General features: G+C 44.6%; 1 protein-coding gene across 22 annotated transcripts in view; it reads left to right on the forward strand.

The window, feature by feature from the left end:
* The window catches only part of EPB41L4B (erythrocyte membrane protein band 4.1 like 4B), a 143,685-nt gene extending 127,885 nt beyond the window's left edge, over positions 1–15,800 (forward strand). For 10 of the 22 annotated variants that reach the window (XM_042242908.2, XM_042242913.2, XM_042242910.2 and 7 more), the window contains 3 exons: positions 1,577–1,645; positions 11,812–11,984; positions 13,122–15,800. In XM_042242908.2, the coding sequence (XP_042098842.1) occupies positions 1,577–1,645; positions 11,812–11,984; positions 13,122–13,191 (312 nt within the window). In that variant the 3' untranslated portion in view covers positions 13,192–15,800. The remainder of the gene's footprint in view (positions 1–1,576; positions 1,646–11,811; positions 11,985–13,121) is intronic. The other 12 variants (XM_042242912.2, XM_060408971.1, XM_060408966.1 and 9 more) reach the window with 2 other exon arrangements.
* The last annotated feature ends 2,619 nt before the right edge of the window (positions 15,801–18,419 follow it).

Consider the following 18,419-nt stretch of genomic DNA (forward strand, 5'->3'; position numbering starts at 1 on the left):
ACTTGTGCATCAGGGGCTTTATTTTTTCAGGCCAGACCCTGTTGGGTTCAATATTGCAACTTTGGCTTTGTCCCCAATTCTAACGTGGTGATACCAACGACAGCACCATCAGGAGAGTGTATGTGCTTTGTCCGAGCTCAGCAACCCAGAGGGTAACTGTTGGAATATCTTTTTCTTCTTTAGAGCAGGTATAAGATAACTCTTGGACGTTGCCAACTCTCACATTTCTTTAATAGCAATAATAATCCTCTTTTTCCCTTTTATTTCATGATGGTCTGAGTCTATTCTGTGTGTTACTTTCACATTGCTGTTGGTCTCAGCATACCGCGTTGAACCATTAAGCCCTGCAAGGAGTAAGGCTTCCTCCAGTCCTTTATTTGCTGCACAGCAGGTAGTCACTACCAGGAACGTGAACTGGCTCCTGAGTCCAAGGGAATTTTGAGATGTTTAAAAAGAGAGTTTGGGGAAGGGGTGAGTGGGCTTGGATTAGACATCTCAGTGCCCACCGCAAGGACATTGTCATTTCTGGATGGGTTAAGTTGAGACCTACTCAACTCCCTCAGAAATCCTCAGCAGATTTGGGTCTGATCTGATGTGTTCCTGTGCATCCCTATCTTACCCCCTGTTAGAATGACTCAAAGCCATCAAGTAACTACTGTCCGTAGGCAAGACCCTGAAAGACACTAAAGCGACTGCACATGGGAAGTGGTGGCCTTGGTGTCTTGGCTACAGCCCTCTGGTGGAAGTGGAACAATGTGCGTTCACCAGCAGGCAGTTTCTGTACCCCGAGGCTGCAGACAAAGCTAGTGCCAGTCATCAGGACCCTGGGCCTGCTGGCAGTCTTTGAGGCCAGCTTAAAGAAACATAACCCCTCCTCGCCCCCTCCCCTCCAAAGGCCTCTAGGAGGCCAAAGATGAAATGACCAAAGAGAAAGAAATGGAAACAAAGGCTCTTGATGGCCAGTTGGCACAACCTGATCCTGTAGGATGTCCACCCTCTCCAGACTCCAGCACAGGGCACTTGTGATCACCATGCCTTCTGTCCCCAAGGCCAGGGTGGTAGGAGTCTTCCAGGCTTACCTGGGTTCCCCTGAGGTTTCCCTCTATTGCCCAGAGTTTATAGGGAGCCCAACAACTAAAGTGAACGGACAGCGAGCCCTTCTGGCCTGATTAGTCCAGGCCTCCTGGTACTCTGTCCACTCTGATAGACTGTTCCCTATCAGTGGCGTCTAATCCATTCCACACAGCTGCAGAGGGGCCATCAGCAGGCCCCCACGTCTCCCTCGCCTCCTCATTACACTCCCTGGCTATGGTCAGAGTGAGGCAGTGTAGGTGTCCTGCAAACACAGGACTCCAGCCTGTCTTCCTTGCAGAGGCCTGGCCCTATGGCACAACTCCAGGCTCAGATACAGCCGCTAGGCAACACTTGTAGGGGCCCTTGGTTTACTTCCTCAGCAAGCAAGGAAGGCTCGGTGTGTGTGCTCCTGTATCCTTCAGTTTAAAAGTGTGCTGCCAAAGAGTTCAAAGCTTTGTTTTCTAATCTGAAAGTAACACTCTTCTCTGTCTCTTTTTTGAAGATAAAAACATTCCCGGCTGATACAGTGACCCCTTTTCCTGATCCTTTCATCACAGGGCCACAGCTTACCGTAAGTAGATCCGAAAAACAGATCTGTGTTTCAAGACATAGTTCCTGGGTGGCATGCTTTCCTGTGGATTGCCAGCCGACAATGCCAACAGCTCATGTTTATTTATTTATTTTTGGCTGCATTGTTTCTTAGTTGCAACATGCAGGATTTTTTTTTTTTTTTAGCTCATGGGCTTTTCTCTAGTTGTGGCGCACAGGTTTAGTTGCCCCGAAGCATATGGGATCTTAGTTTCTGGACCAGGGATGAAACCTGCATCCCCTGCATTGGAAGGTGGGTTTTTAACCACTGGACCACCAGGGAAGCCCCACCAACAGCCTCTTCTGATCACTGTGAACTCTGTGAGGCTGAGAAGTTGGGGTTTGAGGGTCAGCATTTTCCAGTTACTTTATTTTATTGAGGTGAGCTTCATGTAACATAAAATTAACAATGTTTGAAGTGACCGTTTAGTGGCGTTTAGTATATTTGGAGTCATGCAACTACTGCCTCCAATTCTAAAACCTTCTCATCACCCCCAAAGGAAATCTCATGCCCATTAAGTAGTCATTCCCATTTTCCCCTTCACTCTGGCCATTGTCAGCCACCAATTTGCATTTTGTCTCTTTGGATTTGCCTAGTTTGGATATTCCACAAAAATGGAATCATAAACTATGTGACCTATGTCTAGTTTCTGTCACTTAGCATCATGTTTGTCACATCTATGTATGCTGTAGGATGTATCAGTATTTTATTTCTTCTTATGGAGGAATAATATTCCATTGCATTATATACCACGATTTGTTAATGTATCCATTCATGGATGGGTTTTGGGTTCTCCCCACTTTTTGGCTACTGTGAACAATACTGCGATGAACATACATGTACATGCATTTATCAGACTCTGTTTTCAGTGCTTTGGGGTTGGATCTGCATCTTGATAATGGTATGACTTATGATTTTAAGTTGAGATTTTGCCACTCTGAGCACCAGTCTCCTTTTATTTAAAGTGGAAATAGTAATAAGAATATCCTCCTCCTCATATCTGGTTGAGGCAAGGGTCAAAAGGGATCAAGAACTTGAAAGTACTCGACCATGCACAGACCATCCCACGAATGTCAGGTACAGTTGTTCCTCAATGCTGGAGAGGCAGGGTGGTGTAATAACAAGAGCAGGTAGTCATGACAACCGGCTTTCCTGTTGCCATGGCTCTCTGTGTCGCTGAGCAGCTTATTTAAACTCTCTGCAAACTGCTGAAATGTTTTTAAACATTTAAATGTTGTAGTTTCCTCATCTGCAAAGTGAGAGAGTTCGATGATTTTCAAGATTCTCTTCAGCTCCTCGACTTTTTTCTTTTAATTAAGAGCTTGTGCAGAAGCTTACTCTCTGATGAGCAGAAGTAGGGAGTTTAGGCTCCCTCCTCTCTCTCCTGAGGCTTCCCTGGTGGCTCAGTGATAAAGAATCTGCCTCCTGATGCAGGAGAGGCAGGTTCAATCCCCTGGGTCGGGAAGATCCCCTGGAGAAGGAAATGGCAACCCCCTCCAGTATTCTTGCCTGGAGAATCCCATGGACAGAGGATCCTGGGGGGTTACAGTCCATGGAGTTGCAAAGAGTTGGGCATGACTGAACACCCATGCATGCCTCTTTCCTCTCCCTCCCCCTTCCTCCCAGGGATCAGAGTTTGCAATTCCTAGAACCACATGGTCCCTGAGGTTCCTTCCAAAGGTCAGTCTAGAGGATCTTCTGGGCGGGCTGTGTGGTGCCCTAGGGGTAGCTCGAAGTGCAGTCTCAGGGGCTGGCTGATTGTAGCTACCTGAGGTGGCTTCAGCCATATGAACAGGAGGGCGTGAGCAGTGGCTGATTCAGGTCTGAGGATGAACAGACCTGGGAAGGTGTTCAACAGTCTGTGCAGAGACAAAAGCAGGTTTCTAGAACAATCCATGGGGCTTCCCATGTGGTGCTACTGGTAAAGAACCAGCTCGCAAATGGAGGAGACATAAGAGATGTGAGTTCTGTCCCTGCGTCAGGAAGAGCCCCTGGAGAAGGGCATGGTGACCCAGTTTTCAGTGTTCTTGCTGGAGAATCCACGGATAGAGGAGCCTGGTGAGCTACAGTCCATGAGGTCACACAGAGCGGATGCAACTCCAGCGACTTAGCATGCACACATGCAGAACAGTCTGCACTAGGGTCATGATCGGCTTCCGGCACCTGTCTTTTAAGGAACAGAGGGCAAAGACACAGGGGCTGGGCCAGGCATTCAGTGCTGCTGCCAGATACTCATCTGGCCCCTGCAGTTTGGCTGGGCACAGCTTCCCTAGCTGGAGGCTCGAGCTCCACTTCCTCTGCTGGCGATGGCGGGCACTCTGGCCTGCTGCCCAGCCTTGGCAGTGCTGTGAGACACCCAGGGAAGTCCTTCCTGAAAAGCCGGGGGCCGAGATGGAGCAGGAAGCCAATGTCAGAAACCATGCTGGGACTTTGAAGAACTGGGCAAGAGTGGCTTGAAGGCAGCTAGAGCAGGCAGAGGGAGCAGCATGAGCCACAGTCCTGGGGCAGAGGGGGCATCCCACCTCCAGGGGACTGAACCGAGGCCAGTGGGCCTAGATGGCCGAGAGCAAGGCTGTGGGGCATGAGAGGAGGAAGGGGAGGAAAGCAGGGACAAACCCTGCAGGGCGCAGCCATGCTTGGCTGAGCTCAGATGGGGAGTCTGTCAGTGAGAAGCCTTTGAAGGACTCTGAGCAGGCCAGGGACAGGGCAGCTGCATTTGGCGATGATCCCTGTGATGGCAGTGAGAGGAGCTGGGTTCAGGCAGTGTGGACTCTGGGCAGTCCTCTAGAAACCTCAAACAGTAGTTCAAGGGAAAGAAGGCAGAGAGCTTGACCCAGAGTGCTGTTGATGGTGGAGGTGGATAGATGAGCACAGATCAGGGAAATATTTAAGAGGCGGGTGAGGAATTGGATTGGATGAGTGAGAGAAAGGGCCAGAAATAGCTCTCAGATTTCTGACTTGCAGAATGTGGATGGAGAGTGGGTGCATTCACTGAGACAAGGAAATCTTAGGGTAGACTGAACCAGGAAGGGTAATGAATTTGCCTCTTGCCATGATGTGTTAGAAATGCCTTGGAAGTGCCTGGATGGAAACAGTGAATGGGCAGCTGGATCAGTTCAGTTCAGTCGCTCAGTCGTGTCTGGACTGCAATACGCCAGGCTTCCCTGTCCATCACCAACTCCCAGAGCTTACTCAAACTCTTGCCCATCGAGTCGGTGATGCCATCCGACCATCTCATCCTCTGTCGTCCCCTTCTCTTCCTGCCTTCAATATTTTCCAGCATTAGGGTCTTTTCTAATGAGTCAATTCTTCCCATCAGGTGGCCAAAGTACTGGAGCTTCAGCTTTAGCATCAGTCCTTCCAATGAATATTCAGGATTGATGTCCTTTAGTATTGACTGGTTTGACCTCACTGCTGTCCAAGGGTCTCTCTAGAGGCTTCTCCAACACCACAGTTCAAAAGCATCAATTCTTTGGTGCTCAGCTTTTGTGGTCCAACTCTCAAATCCGTACATGACTACTGGAAAAACCATAGCTTTCACTAGATGGACCTTTGTTGGCAAAGTAATATCTCTGTTTTTTAATATGCTATCTAAGTTTGTCATAGCTTTTCTTCCAAGGAGCAAGCATCTTTTAATTTCATGGCTTCAGTCACCATCTGCAGTGACTTTGGAGCCCAATAAAATAAAGTCTGTCACTGTTTCCATTGTTTCCCCATCTATTTGCCATGAAGTGATGGAACCGGATGCCATAATCTTCATTTTCTGAATGTTTAGTTTTAAGCAGGTTTTTCATTCACTTCTTTCACTTTCATCAAGAGGCTCTTTGGTTCCTCTTCACTTTCTGCCATAAGGGCGGTGTCATCTGCATATCTGAGGTTATTGATACTTTTCCTGGCAATCTTGAGTCCAGCTTGTGCTTCATCCAGCCCGGCAGTTCACATGATGTACACTGTATCATATGACCTAAATCAAATCCCTTATGACTATACAGTGGAAGTGAGAAATAGATTTAAGGGACTAGATCTGATAGAGTGCCTGATGAACTATAGACAGAGGTTTGTGACATTGTACAGGAGACAGGGAATAAGACTATCCCCAAGAAAAAGAAATGCAAAAAAGCAAAATGGCTGTCTGAGGAGGCCTTACAAATAGCTGTGAAAAGAAGAGAAGTGAAAGCAAATGAGAAAAGGAAAGATATACCCATCTGAATGCAGAGTTCCAAAGAATAGCAAGGAGGGATAAGAAAGCCTTCCTCAGCAATGAAGGCAAAGAAATAGAGGAAAACAATAAAATGGGAAAGACTAGAAATCTCTTCAAGAAAATTAGAGATACCAAGGGAACATTTCATGTAAAGATGGGCTCAATAAAGGACAGAAATGGTATGGACCTAACAGAAGCAGAAGCTATTAAGAAGAGGTGGCAAGAATACACAGAAGAACTGTACAAAAAAAATCTTCACAACCCAGATAATCATGAAGGTATGATCACTCACACTCACCTAGAGCCAGACATCCTGGAATGTGAAGTCAGGTGGGCCTTAGGAAGAATTACTAAGAACAAAGCTAGTGGAGGCAATGGAATTCCAGTTGAGCTATTTCAAATTCTAAAAGGTGATGCTGTGAAAGTGCTGCACTCAATATGCCAGCAAATTTGGAAAACTCAGCAGTGGCCACAGGACTGGAAAAGGTCAGTTTTCATTCCAATCCCAAAGAAAGGCAATGCCAAAGAATGCTCAAACTACCACACAATTACACTCATCTCACATGCTAGTAAAGTAATGCTCAAAATTCTCCAAGCCAGGCTTTAGCAATACAAGAACCATGAACTTCCAGTTGTTCAATCTGGTTTTAGAAAAGGCAGAGGAACCAGAGATCAAATTGCCAACATCCCCTGGATCATCGAAAAAGCAAGAGAGTTCCAGAAAAACATTTATATCTGCGTTATTGACTATGCCAAAGCCTTTGACTGTGTGGATCACAATAAACTGTGGACAATTCTGAAAGAGATGGGAATACAGACCACCTGACCTGCCTCTTGAGAAATCTGTATGCAGGTCAGGAAGCGACAGTTAGAACTGGACATGGAACAACAGACTGGTTCCAAATAGAAAAAGGAGTGCATCAAGGCTGTATATTGTCACCCTGCTTATTTAACTTCTATGCAGAGTACATCATGAGAAATGCTGGGCTGGAAGACGCACAAGCTGGAATCAAGATTGTTGGGAGAAATATTAATAACCTCAGATATGCAGATGATACCACCCTTATGGCAGAAAGTGAAAAACTAAAGAGCCTCTTGATGAAAGTAAAAGAAGAGAGTGAAAAAGTTGGCTTAAATCTCAACATTCAGGAAACTAAGATCATGACATCCAGCCCCATCACTTCATGGCAAATAGATGGGAAAACAATGGAAACAGTGGCTGACTTTAATTTGGGGGGCTCCAGAATCACTGCTGATGGTGATTGTAGCCATGAAATTAAAAGACGCTTACTCCTTGGAAGGAAAGTTATCACCAACCAGACAGCATATTAAAAAGCAGCGACATTTCTTTGTCAACAAAGATCCGTCTAATCAAGGCTATGGTTTTTCCAGTGGTCATGTATTGGATGTGAGAGTTGGGGTATAAAGAAAGCTGAGCACCGAAGAATTGATGCTTTTGAACTGTGGTGTTGGAGAAGACTCTTGAGAGTCCCTTGGACTGCAAGGAGATCCAACCAGTCCATCCTAAAGGAGATCAGTCCTGGGTGTTTGGAAGGACTGATGTTGAAGCTGAAATTCCAATACTTTGGCCACCTGATGAGATGAGCTGACTCAATGGAAAAGACCCTGATGCTGGTTGGGATTGAGGGCAGGAGGAGAAGGGGATGACAGAGGATGAGATGGCTGGATGGCATCACCGACTCGATGGACATGGGTTTGGGTGGACTCCAGGAGTTGGTGATGGACAGGGAGGCCTGGCGTGCTGCAGTTCATGGGGTTGCAAAGAGTTGGATATGACTGAGCAACTGAACTGAACTGAACTCTGCATATAAGTTAAATAAGCAGGGTGATAATATACAGCCTTAACATACTCCTTTCCCAATTTGGAACCAGTCCATTGTTCCATGTCCAGTTCTAACTGTTGCTTCTTGACCTGCATACAGATTTCTCAGGAGGCAGGTAAGGTGGTCTGGTATGCCCATCTCTTTCAGAATTTTCCGTAGTTTGTTGTGATCCACACAGACTTTAGCATAGTCAATGAAGCAGAAGTAGATGTTTTTTCTGAAATTCTCTTGCTTTTCTATGATCCAACAGATGTTGGCAATTTGATTTCTGGTTCCTCTGCCTTTTCTACATCAGCTTGAACATCTGCAAGTTCTTGGTTCACATACTGTTAAAGCCTAGCTTGGAGAATTTTGAGCATTACTTTGCTAGTGTGTGAGATGAGTACAATTGTGCAATAGTTTGAGCATTCTTTGGCATTGCCTTTCTTTGGGATTGGAATGAAAACTGACCTTTTCCAGTCCTGCGGCCACTGCTGAGTTTTCCAAATTTGCTGGCATATTGAGTGCAGCACTTTCACAGCATCATCTTTTAGAATTTGAAATAGCTCAACTGGAATTCCATCATTTCCACTAGTTTTGTTCATAGTTATGCTTCCTGAGGCCCACTTGACTTCACATTCCAGGATGTGTAGCTCTAGATGAGTGATTACACCATTGTGATTATCTTGGTCATGAAGATCTTTTTTGTACAGTTCTTCCATGTATTCTTGCCACCTCTTCTTAATAGCTTCTGCTTCTGTTAGGTCCATACCATTTCTGTCCTTAATTGTGCCCAACTTTGCATGAAATGTTCCCTTGGTATCTCTAATTTTCTTGAAGAGATCACTAGTCTTTCCCATTCTATTGTTTTCCTCTATTTATTTGCATTGATCACTTAGGAAGGCTTTCTTATCTCCTTGCTATTCTTTGGAACTCTGCATTCAGATGTATATATCTTTCCTTTTCTCATTTGCCTTTTTCTTTTGCCTTTTGCTTTTTGGCAGTTGGATATCGAAGTCTGTATCAGGAGAGAGGACTAAACTGGAGATTATAATTAGCAAGTTATTAATACCAACAGCTCGATGGTAATGGAAGCCAAATTCATAAGCTTCAGCTTCCTAATTTTCTTCCTCGTGTACATCATATTCTCTTTTCCTCCCTACCAAGGTCAAGATATTTGACCTTGCTATAGGGGTGGCCTCTCCAGAGACTCCCTGACCTATCCTGTCCACAGTCAAGGGGGAGTTCAGCAGCTCCAGGGAACTCTATACAGTTATTCTGCTAGTTGATCCAGCATTGACCTTGAGCCTGAATTCAACAACCAGACTCCTTGGTTGGTTCCGAAGCCAGTTCCTACCTTATATTTGAGCCTGTTGAGTCTACTTGATAGTCAGCCAAGGGCCTCGGTCTGTCTAAGATGAGGACCTCTGCCTGACTCTGGTCAGATTTCTGTGCCATGATCTTCTTCTTGACCTGGCCTGGCCCTATGTTACCTGCTTTGTTCCAGCAAATGTTGGTTCATTCATTTCTTTGTTCAGCAAATATTAAGAAGACTAGTACTCAGGGTTGAGATTTAATAATAGTAATTTTCGCTGCTCCCTGAGGTCATTCTTAGGCTGCTCAGGTGGTGCTAGTGGTAAAGAACCCGCCTACCAGTGCAGAAGACTTAAGAGAACGTGGATTCAGTCCCTGGGTTGGGAAGATCCCCTGGAGGAGGAAATGGCAACCCTCTCCAGTATTCTTGCTTGGAGAATCCCATGGACAGAGGAGCTGGTGGGTTACAGTCCATAGGGTCACAAAGAGTTGGACATGACTGAAGTGACTTAGAGCACAAGGTCATTCTTAAGTGAGGTTGGCTCTTTTTCTCCTATTTTGTGTGCATGGCAGTGAGGAATATAATGACTGTTAGTAAAGCTGGATGCCACTGCCTTGATTCATGCTAATGCCCTGGTACCTTCCCTGCAATTGCCTTTGTATGTAAGTACATTTCCCTCTTTTTCCAGAAAGAGTCAAAATTGGCATCAAAAGCCCAACCTACACCTACTTTATTGAAGCAACAAAATAACATCTTACCCCAGCTCCTGTATCAGGAAGGTTGGACTCAGCCATGCTTTAAAATGACAAATTGAATTTCCTATTCATGCTGCATGACCGCCATGGGTGGGCTATGCCTTCTGCTCTGTGTTGCTTTGTTTCTGGGACCCTGGCTAATGGAGCAGCTGCCCTCTAGAACACTGCTGGTCACAGAGGCTGGGGGGAGGCGGGGAAAGAAGCGACAAATCGCACACCAGCACTTAACTCTTCCAATGGAAATAAAACCTGGTGGCTCATGTCCATGGCTAAAGCAAGGCACTGGCCATGCCTAACTTCAGAGTGGGGTTGAGGGGGACTTTTCCTGGGGGTCCAGTGGTTAAGACTCTGTGCTTCCGCTGCAGGGGCCACAGGTTTGATCCCTTGCTAGAGAGCTAAAATCCCTCATGCCAGGAAGCAGAGCCAATAAATAAATAAATATTTATTAAAAAACAGTTTTAAAAGTAGGCTGGGGAAGTGTAATCCTACCATGTCCCTGGAAAGAAATGAGCCAGCATTATCTAAGGAACCACACAAGTGACCACTACATCCCAGCATTTGTGAAAGCCCCCTGTGGCAAACATCACACGCCAGCAACTCTGTGACGCTCTGTTCTTGTGGCCAGTTCCCTGGCATTGCTCCAGCCCAGGCCAGCTCAGTTCTGTCTCTGGACGCAGTTGTAAAACAAACAGGGGCTTATATTTTTCAGCAGTAGTCTTTCAGGACTCTCAAGGATAAAGATTCTCCCCATTTAGAATCTTGGTTCTAAATACTGGTTCTTAGTGCTTACTGTGTGACCTCGAGAAGATTGCTTAATGTCTCTGAGCCTCAGTTTCCTTTTCCATAAAAATCAGTTCCAAGATGTGCATTTTTCTACCTTCTAACATCTCTGAAATTAGAGTAGATATTACACTAGTGGGCCTGACAGAGTTTGAATGGTTACTTTTTCTCTGTGGCGTGTGCAAGAAATGGTGCGTCTTATAAATGATGGTGTCCACCAATCAGAATGGCTGCGATCCAAAAGTCTACAAACAATAAATGCTGGAGAGGGTGTGGAGAAAAGGGAACCCTCTTACACTGTTGGTGGGAATACAAACCAGTACAGCCACTATGGAGAACAGTGTGGAGATTGCTTAAAAAAACTGCAAATAGAACTGCCTTACGACCCAGCAATCCCACTGCTAGGCATACACACCGAGGAAACCAGAATTGAAAGAGACTCATGTACCCCAATGTTCATCGCAGCACGGTTTATAATAGCCAGGACATGGAAGCAACCTAGATGTCCATCAGCAGATGAATGGACAAGAAAGCTGTGGTACATATACACAATGGAGTATTATTCAGCCATTAAAAAGAATACATCTGAATCAGTTCTAATGAGGTGGATGAAACTGGAGCCGATGATACAGAGTGAAGTAAGCCAGAAAGAAAAACACCAGTACAGTATACTAACACATATATATGGAATTTAGAAAGATGGCAATGACGACCCTGTATGCAAGACAGCAAAAGAGACATAGATGTGTAGAACAGACTTTTGGACTCTGTGGGAGAGGGGGAGAGTGGGATGATTTGGGAGAATGGCATTGAAACATGTATACTATCATGTAAGAAACAAATCACCAGTCTAGGTTTGATACAGGATACAGGATGCTTGGGGCTGGTGCACTGGGATGACCCAGAGAGATGATATGGGGAGGATGCTGGGAGGGGGGTTCAGGATTGGGAACTCATGTACACCCATGGCGGATTCATATCAATGTATGGCAAAACCAATACAGTATTGTGAAGTAAAAAAAAAATAAAAATAAATAAATGGTGGTGTCTACCGTGATGAAACATGACCTCCCCCTTAAAGATTGTGAAGAGGTAATACATGTAAAGTGCTTAGCATAGTGGCTGGCACTAAATAAAATGGTTTAATACATGGCTATTGATGAACTATTATTAAAAAATGACAGGGACTGTGTAGTAAGGCTGAGGAAACAGCTGACAATATGAAAATGAAACCCAAATTGAGGTTGACGTCCTCTTTTCTGTTTTCCCTCCAGGCAGACTTTAGAGACAGTAAATTACAGTGCTGTCCTGGCCAGTCTTCCCCGCTGATTCCTGCAGCGACCCTGAGGCCCTTGACAGAGACCGTGTCCACAGTGCAGACCATCTACACCATTCGGAAGCCTGTTTCTCCAGCAACCAGGTGTGTCAGGTCAGCAGGTGCCAACAGGTAACTCTGGTGACAGGGAAACCAGGCTCAGGCTCGTTGTCACATCTGCAGCAATGTTTGCGACTCTCTTATTCATGCTTTTCTTCATGTATTCTCAAAGTATTTACTGAAAGATCATCAAAGGCGGCTGCTGCTGCTAAGTCGCTTCAGTCATGTCCGACTCTGTGCGACCCCACAGCGGCAGCCCACCCGGCTCCCCCGTCCCTGGAATTCTCCAGGCAAGAACACTGGAGTGGGTTGCCATTTCCTTCTCCAATGCATGAAAGTGAAAAGTGAAAGTGAAGTTGCTCAGTTGTGCCCGACTCTTAGCGATGCCATGGACTGCAGCCCACCAGGCTCCTCTGTCCATGGGATTTTCCAGGCAAGCGCGCTGGAGTGGGGTGCCATTGCCTTCTCCGCATCAAAGGCTAGACAGTATTATTCTAGGTGCTAAGGATGTAGAGTGAGCAAACATAACCCCTAACCACAAACTAGCCCTCCAAATGGTTTCCCACGCTTTCTCGATGCACATGCGCACATTTCTTCCATCAGTATGATCAGCGTGTACAGTATCTTTGATTACTTCCTCCATCCAACACAGATCTTCTCTTTTCAACACAGATCCTGCTCTCACCGCTTTCAGTTTCTTTGTATTCATGTAATATGGTTGACCTCACTTGTTGCCGTTACTAGATATTTGAGTTATATCCTATTTCAGATTAAACTGAAGATCCCCTGGAGAAGTGAATGGCTACCCACTCCAGTATTCTCGTCTAGGGAATTCCATGGACAGAGGAGCCTCGCGGTCCATGGGGTCGCAAAGAGTTGGACACAACTGAGCGACTAACACTTTGACTTTCACATTGCTGAGGGGGTGCTATGTGCCAGGTCCTACGTTCAGCTCTGAGGGTTCAGAGAGGACTGGTGTATGTAACAGGCAGTCCTCTGAGGAGCGGTACCTGCAGAAGCTGAAGTCTGGTGGGGGAAATCCATGGGCAGCCAAGTTCAGGTCACTGTAGGGCTGGCAAATGGAGGGGTTCCTTAAGGAGCCTGAAAGAGCAAGTCAAGAGCTGGGCTTGGGAAATGGCATTTAAACTGAGGCTGCTCTTACCATTTTTGAGCGTGTATCTCACCATTTTGTCACCTCCTCTTTCTCAGTGCAGAGACACTCCGGCAGGAACTGGAGAGAGAGAAAATGATGAAGAGACTGCTGATGACCGAACTGTGAAACTCTCCCCTGGCTGCCTGGAGGAGGGCATGGTGCCTTCTGTCCGTTTTCTTTCTTCGGGCTTCGTGTGCTCGCTGCAGCACAGCATACAAGCGTGTGCTCTGTTCGCCCAGGTCTCCATGGCTGGTCAAAGCCAACCTCTGGCTTGACTTTTATTGGAAAAGTTATTTGCTGTCTCCTGAGTATTAGAGGTTTTCCTACTACTCAATGTAGTTGAGACAAAATTTGGTAAGCCTAGGAGAAGAAAGATGGGAAAACCGGGATTCCTTTTCAGAAGCACCTGTGTGTACATATTAATACCCACAGGGGTTAATACGGCATGGAATCCTTTGCGCTCAGTCTCAACCATGTGATTTTGTATGACTGACACTTGCACCAAGCTTTGACTGTTTGTTAAAGAGTCATTTTTAATGAGAGAATAATTCTTTACTGCTGGTTTTTCATTTACACTGGTAAATGCGCAGATCTTATAAAGTCTTTAACATTCATTTTTATTCAGACACGAGTAGGTGAACTAAAAAAGGAGAGTTGCAATCACCAGGACTGAAGTTATTGCAGCTTAATCAGAAATATAATTTAACTTGTGAATTTGGGGGTTATGATATTATTGGGGATACACAGAACTTATTATTGAACCCAAAGTAAAAAACTTAAATTGTCTGAAGTAGTTGAAATTGTCTCAAAATCCTTACAAAGGGATTTGATGGCAGGATTCATTTGGGTGTTCCATGAAGGAAAATGATCTCTAAAGCTGATCAACTCATGTCCTGCTGATAGAAACTTGAGCAGAAGAAATGTTGCTCTTTTTTATATAGTTTCAAGAAATGTGTTTTTAAATTTTTCTTATGCACTTGAACAACTTTGCAGGAATAAAAGAACCCCCTAACCACAAACCAGCCCTCCAAATGGTTTCCCACGCTTTCTCGATGCACAGGCACCCATGTCTTCCATCAGTATGATCAGTGTGTACATAATCTTTGATTACTTCCTCCATCTAACACATATCTTCTCTTTGCAACACTGGTCCTGCTCTCACCACTTACACTTTCTTTGTATTCATGTAATGTGGTTAACCTCACTTGTTGCCATTACTAGATATTTGAGTTATATCCTATTTTTCATTCTCATAAATAGTGCTGCTATGAATGTCTTTGTAAAAAATAAAATGTTTCTTCCTTTGGATTCTTCCCTTGGGAGTATCTCCAAAGAGAGATGACAAGGTCAAAGAGCATGAAGTATTTTATAGCTCTTGTTTCATATTGTCAGATTGCTTTCTAGAAAGATCTAGTCTCCTGGTTGAAAGGACCTTAAAGGTCATCAAGTTCAACCTCCCATCCTCTCTGAATGCTTGAATCCCTTCTACGATTTTTGATGCCACCAGCAATGTATAAGCATTTCTATTTACCAATAGTTCTGCCGGTATTGGGTTTTGCCATTTTTATTTATTTTTGCTAGTTTAATAAGTACGTATAGTTGTTCTTAAAAGGTTGTTTTATTTCATTAATTGCTAGCAAAGCTGAGCACTTTTCCATGTGATGACTTAGTAGCTGTATTTCCTTGTGTGTAAAATATCCATCCATTTCTTATGACCACTTAAGTGGGATTGATCTCATATATTTGTATCAGAATTGTATTTTTATGTTGTATTGTATACTTTGCTCTCCTCTCCCTCTCCTTAAATCTGAATGGTGCCAATAATTTGATACTAATGAAATATATTAAAAAAAAAAAAGCAATGCCTCATTGACTAGCATTGTTGTGAAATGAGGTAATGTACGCAAATATTCAGATAACAGAGGATTAACCCTTTTAAGTGATGAATCTTTAAAATTTTAATATTTTTTGAGGGAAATCTTTCTAAAATACATTACGCACTTCCCTGCCTTAGTAAACAGAGTTCACTGGAGAGTATTTAACCTTTTCTTGATGAGTCATCATTACAAACATCAGCCCCGTTGGTACCTTGGTGTGGTGTCGTGATGTCATCAAGAGCCTGTCCAAACGTGCAGGGCTTGGCTTGCCTTTCACAGACTAACACTCTTCTCACTGATGGTTTGCACTGCTGTCTGCTCTGTTGGTGAAGCTGTCGGGGGTCACTGTGGTATCTGGGAACTTTTACCCCCTTCCATACTACCCGATGCCTGGCTGTATTTAAACAGCTTCCGCCGTTCTTTATGTTGTGCACACGATACAAAATGTGTTCCTGTACAATATGGGGGAAGTGTTTGTGTCTCGGGTTGTCGCGTCCTGCCGACCCCTCCTCTTCTAACCTGCTTTCTGCGTCTTCTGCTCGTCACCTCCTGCTCTCTGATGGAAACCTCCAGGGCAACACTGAAGTTTCCTTGAGGAAGCCGGAAACGCAGTGTTACATACGCGTCAGGTTGGCTTTGTGTCTGAGGAGGGGGGGTGCATGCGGTTTTTGGCCATTGTTCTCAGGAGGCTCTGAGCCTGCTGCTTTTTCCTCCACGCCCCCCTGCGTCACAGATGTTTCCGAAGGTCAATGTCACTGAAGTCTGATCACGAACAATTGGCTGTTACTGTATATGAAAACCCAGTACCTCTGGCAGCTCAACTCTAACCAGTAAAATCAAGAGGATTCCATCCTTTCAGCAGTTGTCCTGTTATTTGCCTATGTACATGTATGTTGGGTGCTTGGAGTTGGGACCTGAGAAGATGACACTGTGTTGGGTGGATACATAGAGATAAAAATGAATTGGTATAGTCACTTCACCTTTTTAAAAAATATATACTTAAACCCAAAATAACAGTACTGTACAATCACACAATACATCATATGTCCAGGAAGAAAAATCAGCTTGCTGACATAATCATTCCAGAGCAAGGGTTCCAAATTGTGGGCCACAGACTCCTGGTGGACCTGGGGCAAGTGAAATTGTCAGTCAGTCAGTCATGTCTGACTCTTTGTGACCCAATGCACTGTAGACCTCCAAGGCTCCTCTGTCCATGGAAATCTCCAGGCAAGAATACTGGAGTAGGTAGCCATTCCCTTCTCCAGGGGATCTTCCCAACCCAGGGATCAAACTTGGGTCTCCTGCATTGCAGTCAGATTCTTTACTGTCTGACCCACCAGGGAAGCCCAGTGGACAGGGGGGTGGGGAGTTAATGCAAGTGGTCTGGGAATCCTGCAACCCTGAGTTTGTGGATTGTAGATAACTTATGTTTGAAGAATTTAAAAACTAGGTCCTAGAGAATTTGGAAGATCCCACCTGAATTCACCCCAAAATTTATACCCCCAGAATAGCACAAGAATATTCTGACGTCACCATTAACTTTCTTTCACCATCTCAAAGATCACAGCTTTTTAAAAACTTGAAATTCACCATTTTAAAGTATAATCTGTATTTTTTTTGGCATCTTCATGATATCATATCAGTTTAGTTCAGTCACTCAGTCGTGTCCGACTCTTTTCGACCCCATGAACTGCAGCGCGCCAGGCCTCCCTGTCCATAACCAACTTTCAGAGTTTATTCAAACTCATGTCCATTGAGTCGGTGATGCCGTCCAACCATCTCATCCTCTGTCATCTCCTTCTCCTCCTGCTCTCACTCTTTCCCATCATCAGGGTCTTTTCAAATGAGTCAGCTCTTCGCATCAGGTGGCCAAAGTATTGGAGTTTCAGCTTCAACATCAGTCCTTCCAATGAACACCCAGGACTGATCTCCTTTAGGATGGACTGGTTGGATCTCCTTGCAGTCCAGGGGACTCTCAAGAGTCTTCTCCAACACCACAGTTCAAAAGCATCAGTTCTTCAGTGCTCAGTTTTCTTTCTACTTCAACTTTCACATCCATACATGACCACTGGAAAAACCATAGCCTTGCCTAAACAGACCTTTGTTGACAAAGTAATGCCTCAGCTTTTTAATATGCTGTCTAGGTTGGTCATAACTTTCCTTCCAAGGAGTAAACGTCTTTTAATTTCATGGCTGCAATCACCATCTGCAGTGATTTTGGAGCCCCCCAAAATAAAATCAGCCACTGTTTCTACTGTTTCCCCATCTATTTGCCAAGAAGTGATGGGACCAGAGGCCATGATCTTAGTTTTTTGAATGTTGAGTTTTAAGCCAGGTTCTTCACTCTCCTCTTTCACTTTCATCAAGAGGCTTTTTAGTTCCTCTTCACTTTCTGCCATAAGGGTCGTGTCATCTGAGTATCTGAGGTTATTGATATTTCTCCCAGCAATCTTGATTCCAGCTTCTGCTTCTTCCAGCCCAGCATTTCTCACGATGTACTCTGCATAGAAGTTAAATAAGCAGGGTGACAATATACAGCCTTGACACGCTTCTTTACCTATTTAGGACCAGTTCTAACTGTTGCTTCCTGACCTGCATATAGGTTTCTCAAGAGGCAGGTCAGGTGGTCTGTATTCCCATCTCTTTCAGAATTGTCCACAGTTTATTGTGATCCACACAGTCAAAGGCTTTGGCATAGTCAATAAAGTAGATATAGATGTTTTTCTGGAACTCTCTTGCTTTTTTGATGATCCAGTGGATGTTGGCAATTTGATCTCTGGTTCCTCTGCCTTTTCTAAAACCAGCTTGAACATCTGGAAGTTCACATTTCTTGTATTGCTAAAGCCTGGCTTGGAGAATTTTGAGCATTACTTTACTAGCATGTGAGATGAGTGCAATTGTCTGGTAGTTTGAGCATTCTTTGGCATTGCCTTTCTTTGGGATTGGAATGAAAACTGACCTTTTCCAGTCCTGTGGCCACTGCTGAGTTTTCCAAATTTGCTGACATATTGAGTGCAGCACTTTCACAGCATCATCTTTTAGGATTTGAAATAGCTCCACTGGAATTCCATCACCTCCACTAGCTTTGTTCGTAGTGATGCTTTCTAAGGCCCACTTGACTTCACATTCCAGGATGTCTGGCTCTAGGTGAGTGATCACACCATCGTGATTATCTGGGTCATGAAGATCTTTTTTGTACAGTTCTTCTGTGTATTCTTGCCACCTCTTCTTAATAGCTTCTGCCTCTGTTAGGTCCATACCATTTCTGTCCTTAATTGTGCCCATCTTTGCATGAAATGTTCCCTTGGTATCTCTAATTTTCTTGAAGAGATCTCTAGTCTTTCCCATTCTGTTGTTTTCCTCTATTTCTTTGCATTGATCGCTGAGGAAGGCTTTCTTATCTCTCTTTGCCATTCTTTGGAACTCTGCATTCAAATGGGTATATCTTTCCTTTACTCCTTTGCTTTTCACTTCTCT

This window comes from Ovis aries, chromosome 2 (genome assembly GCF_016772045.2).
Source record: "Ovis aries strain OAR_USU_Benz2616 breed Rambouillet chromosome 2, ARS-UI_Ramb_v3.0, whole genome shotgun sequence".
NCBI lineage: Eukaryota > Metazoa > Chordata > Mammalia > Artiodactyla > Bovidae > Ovis > Ovis aries.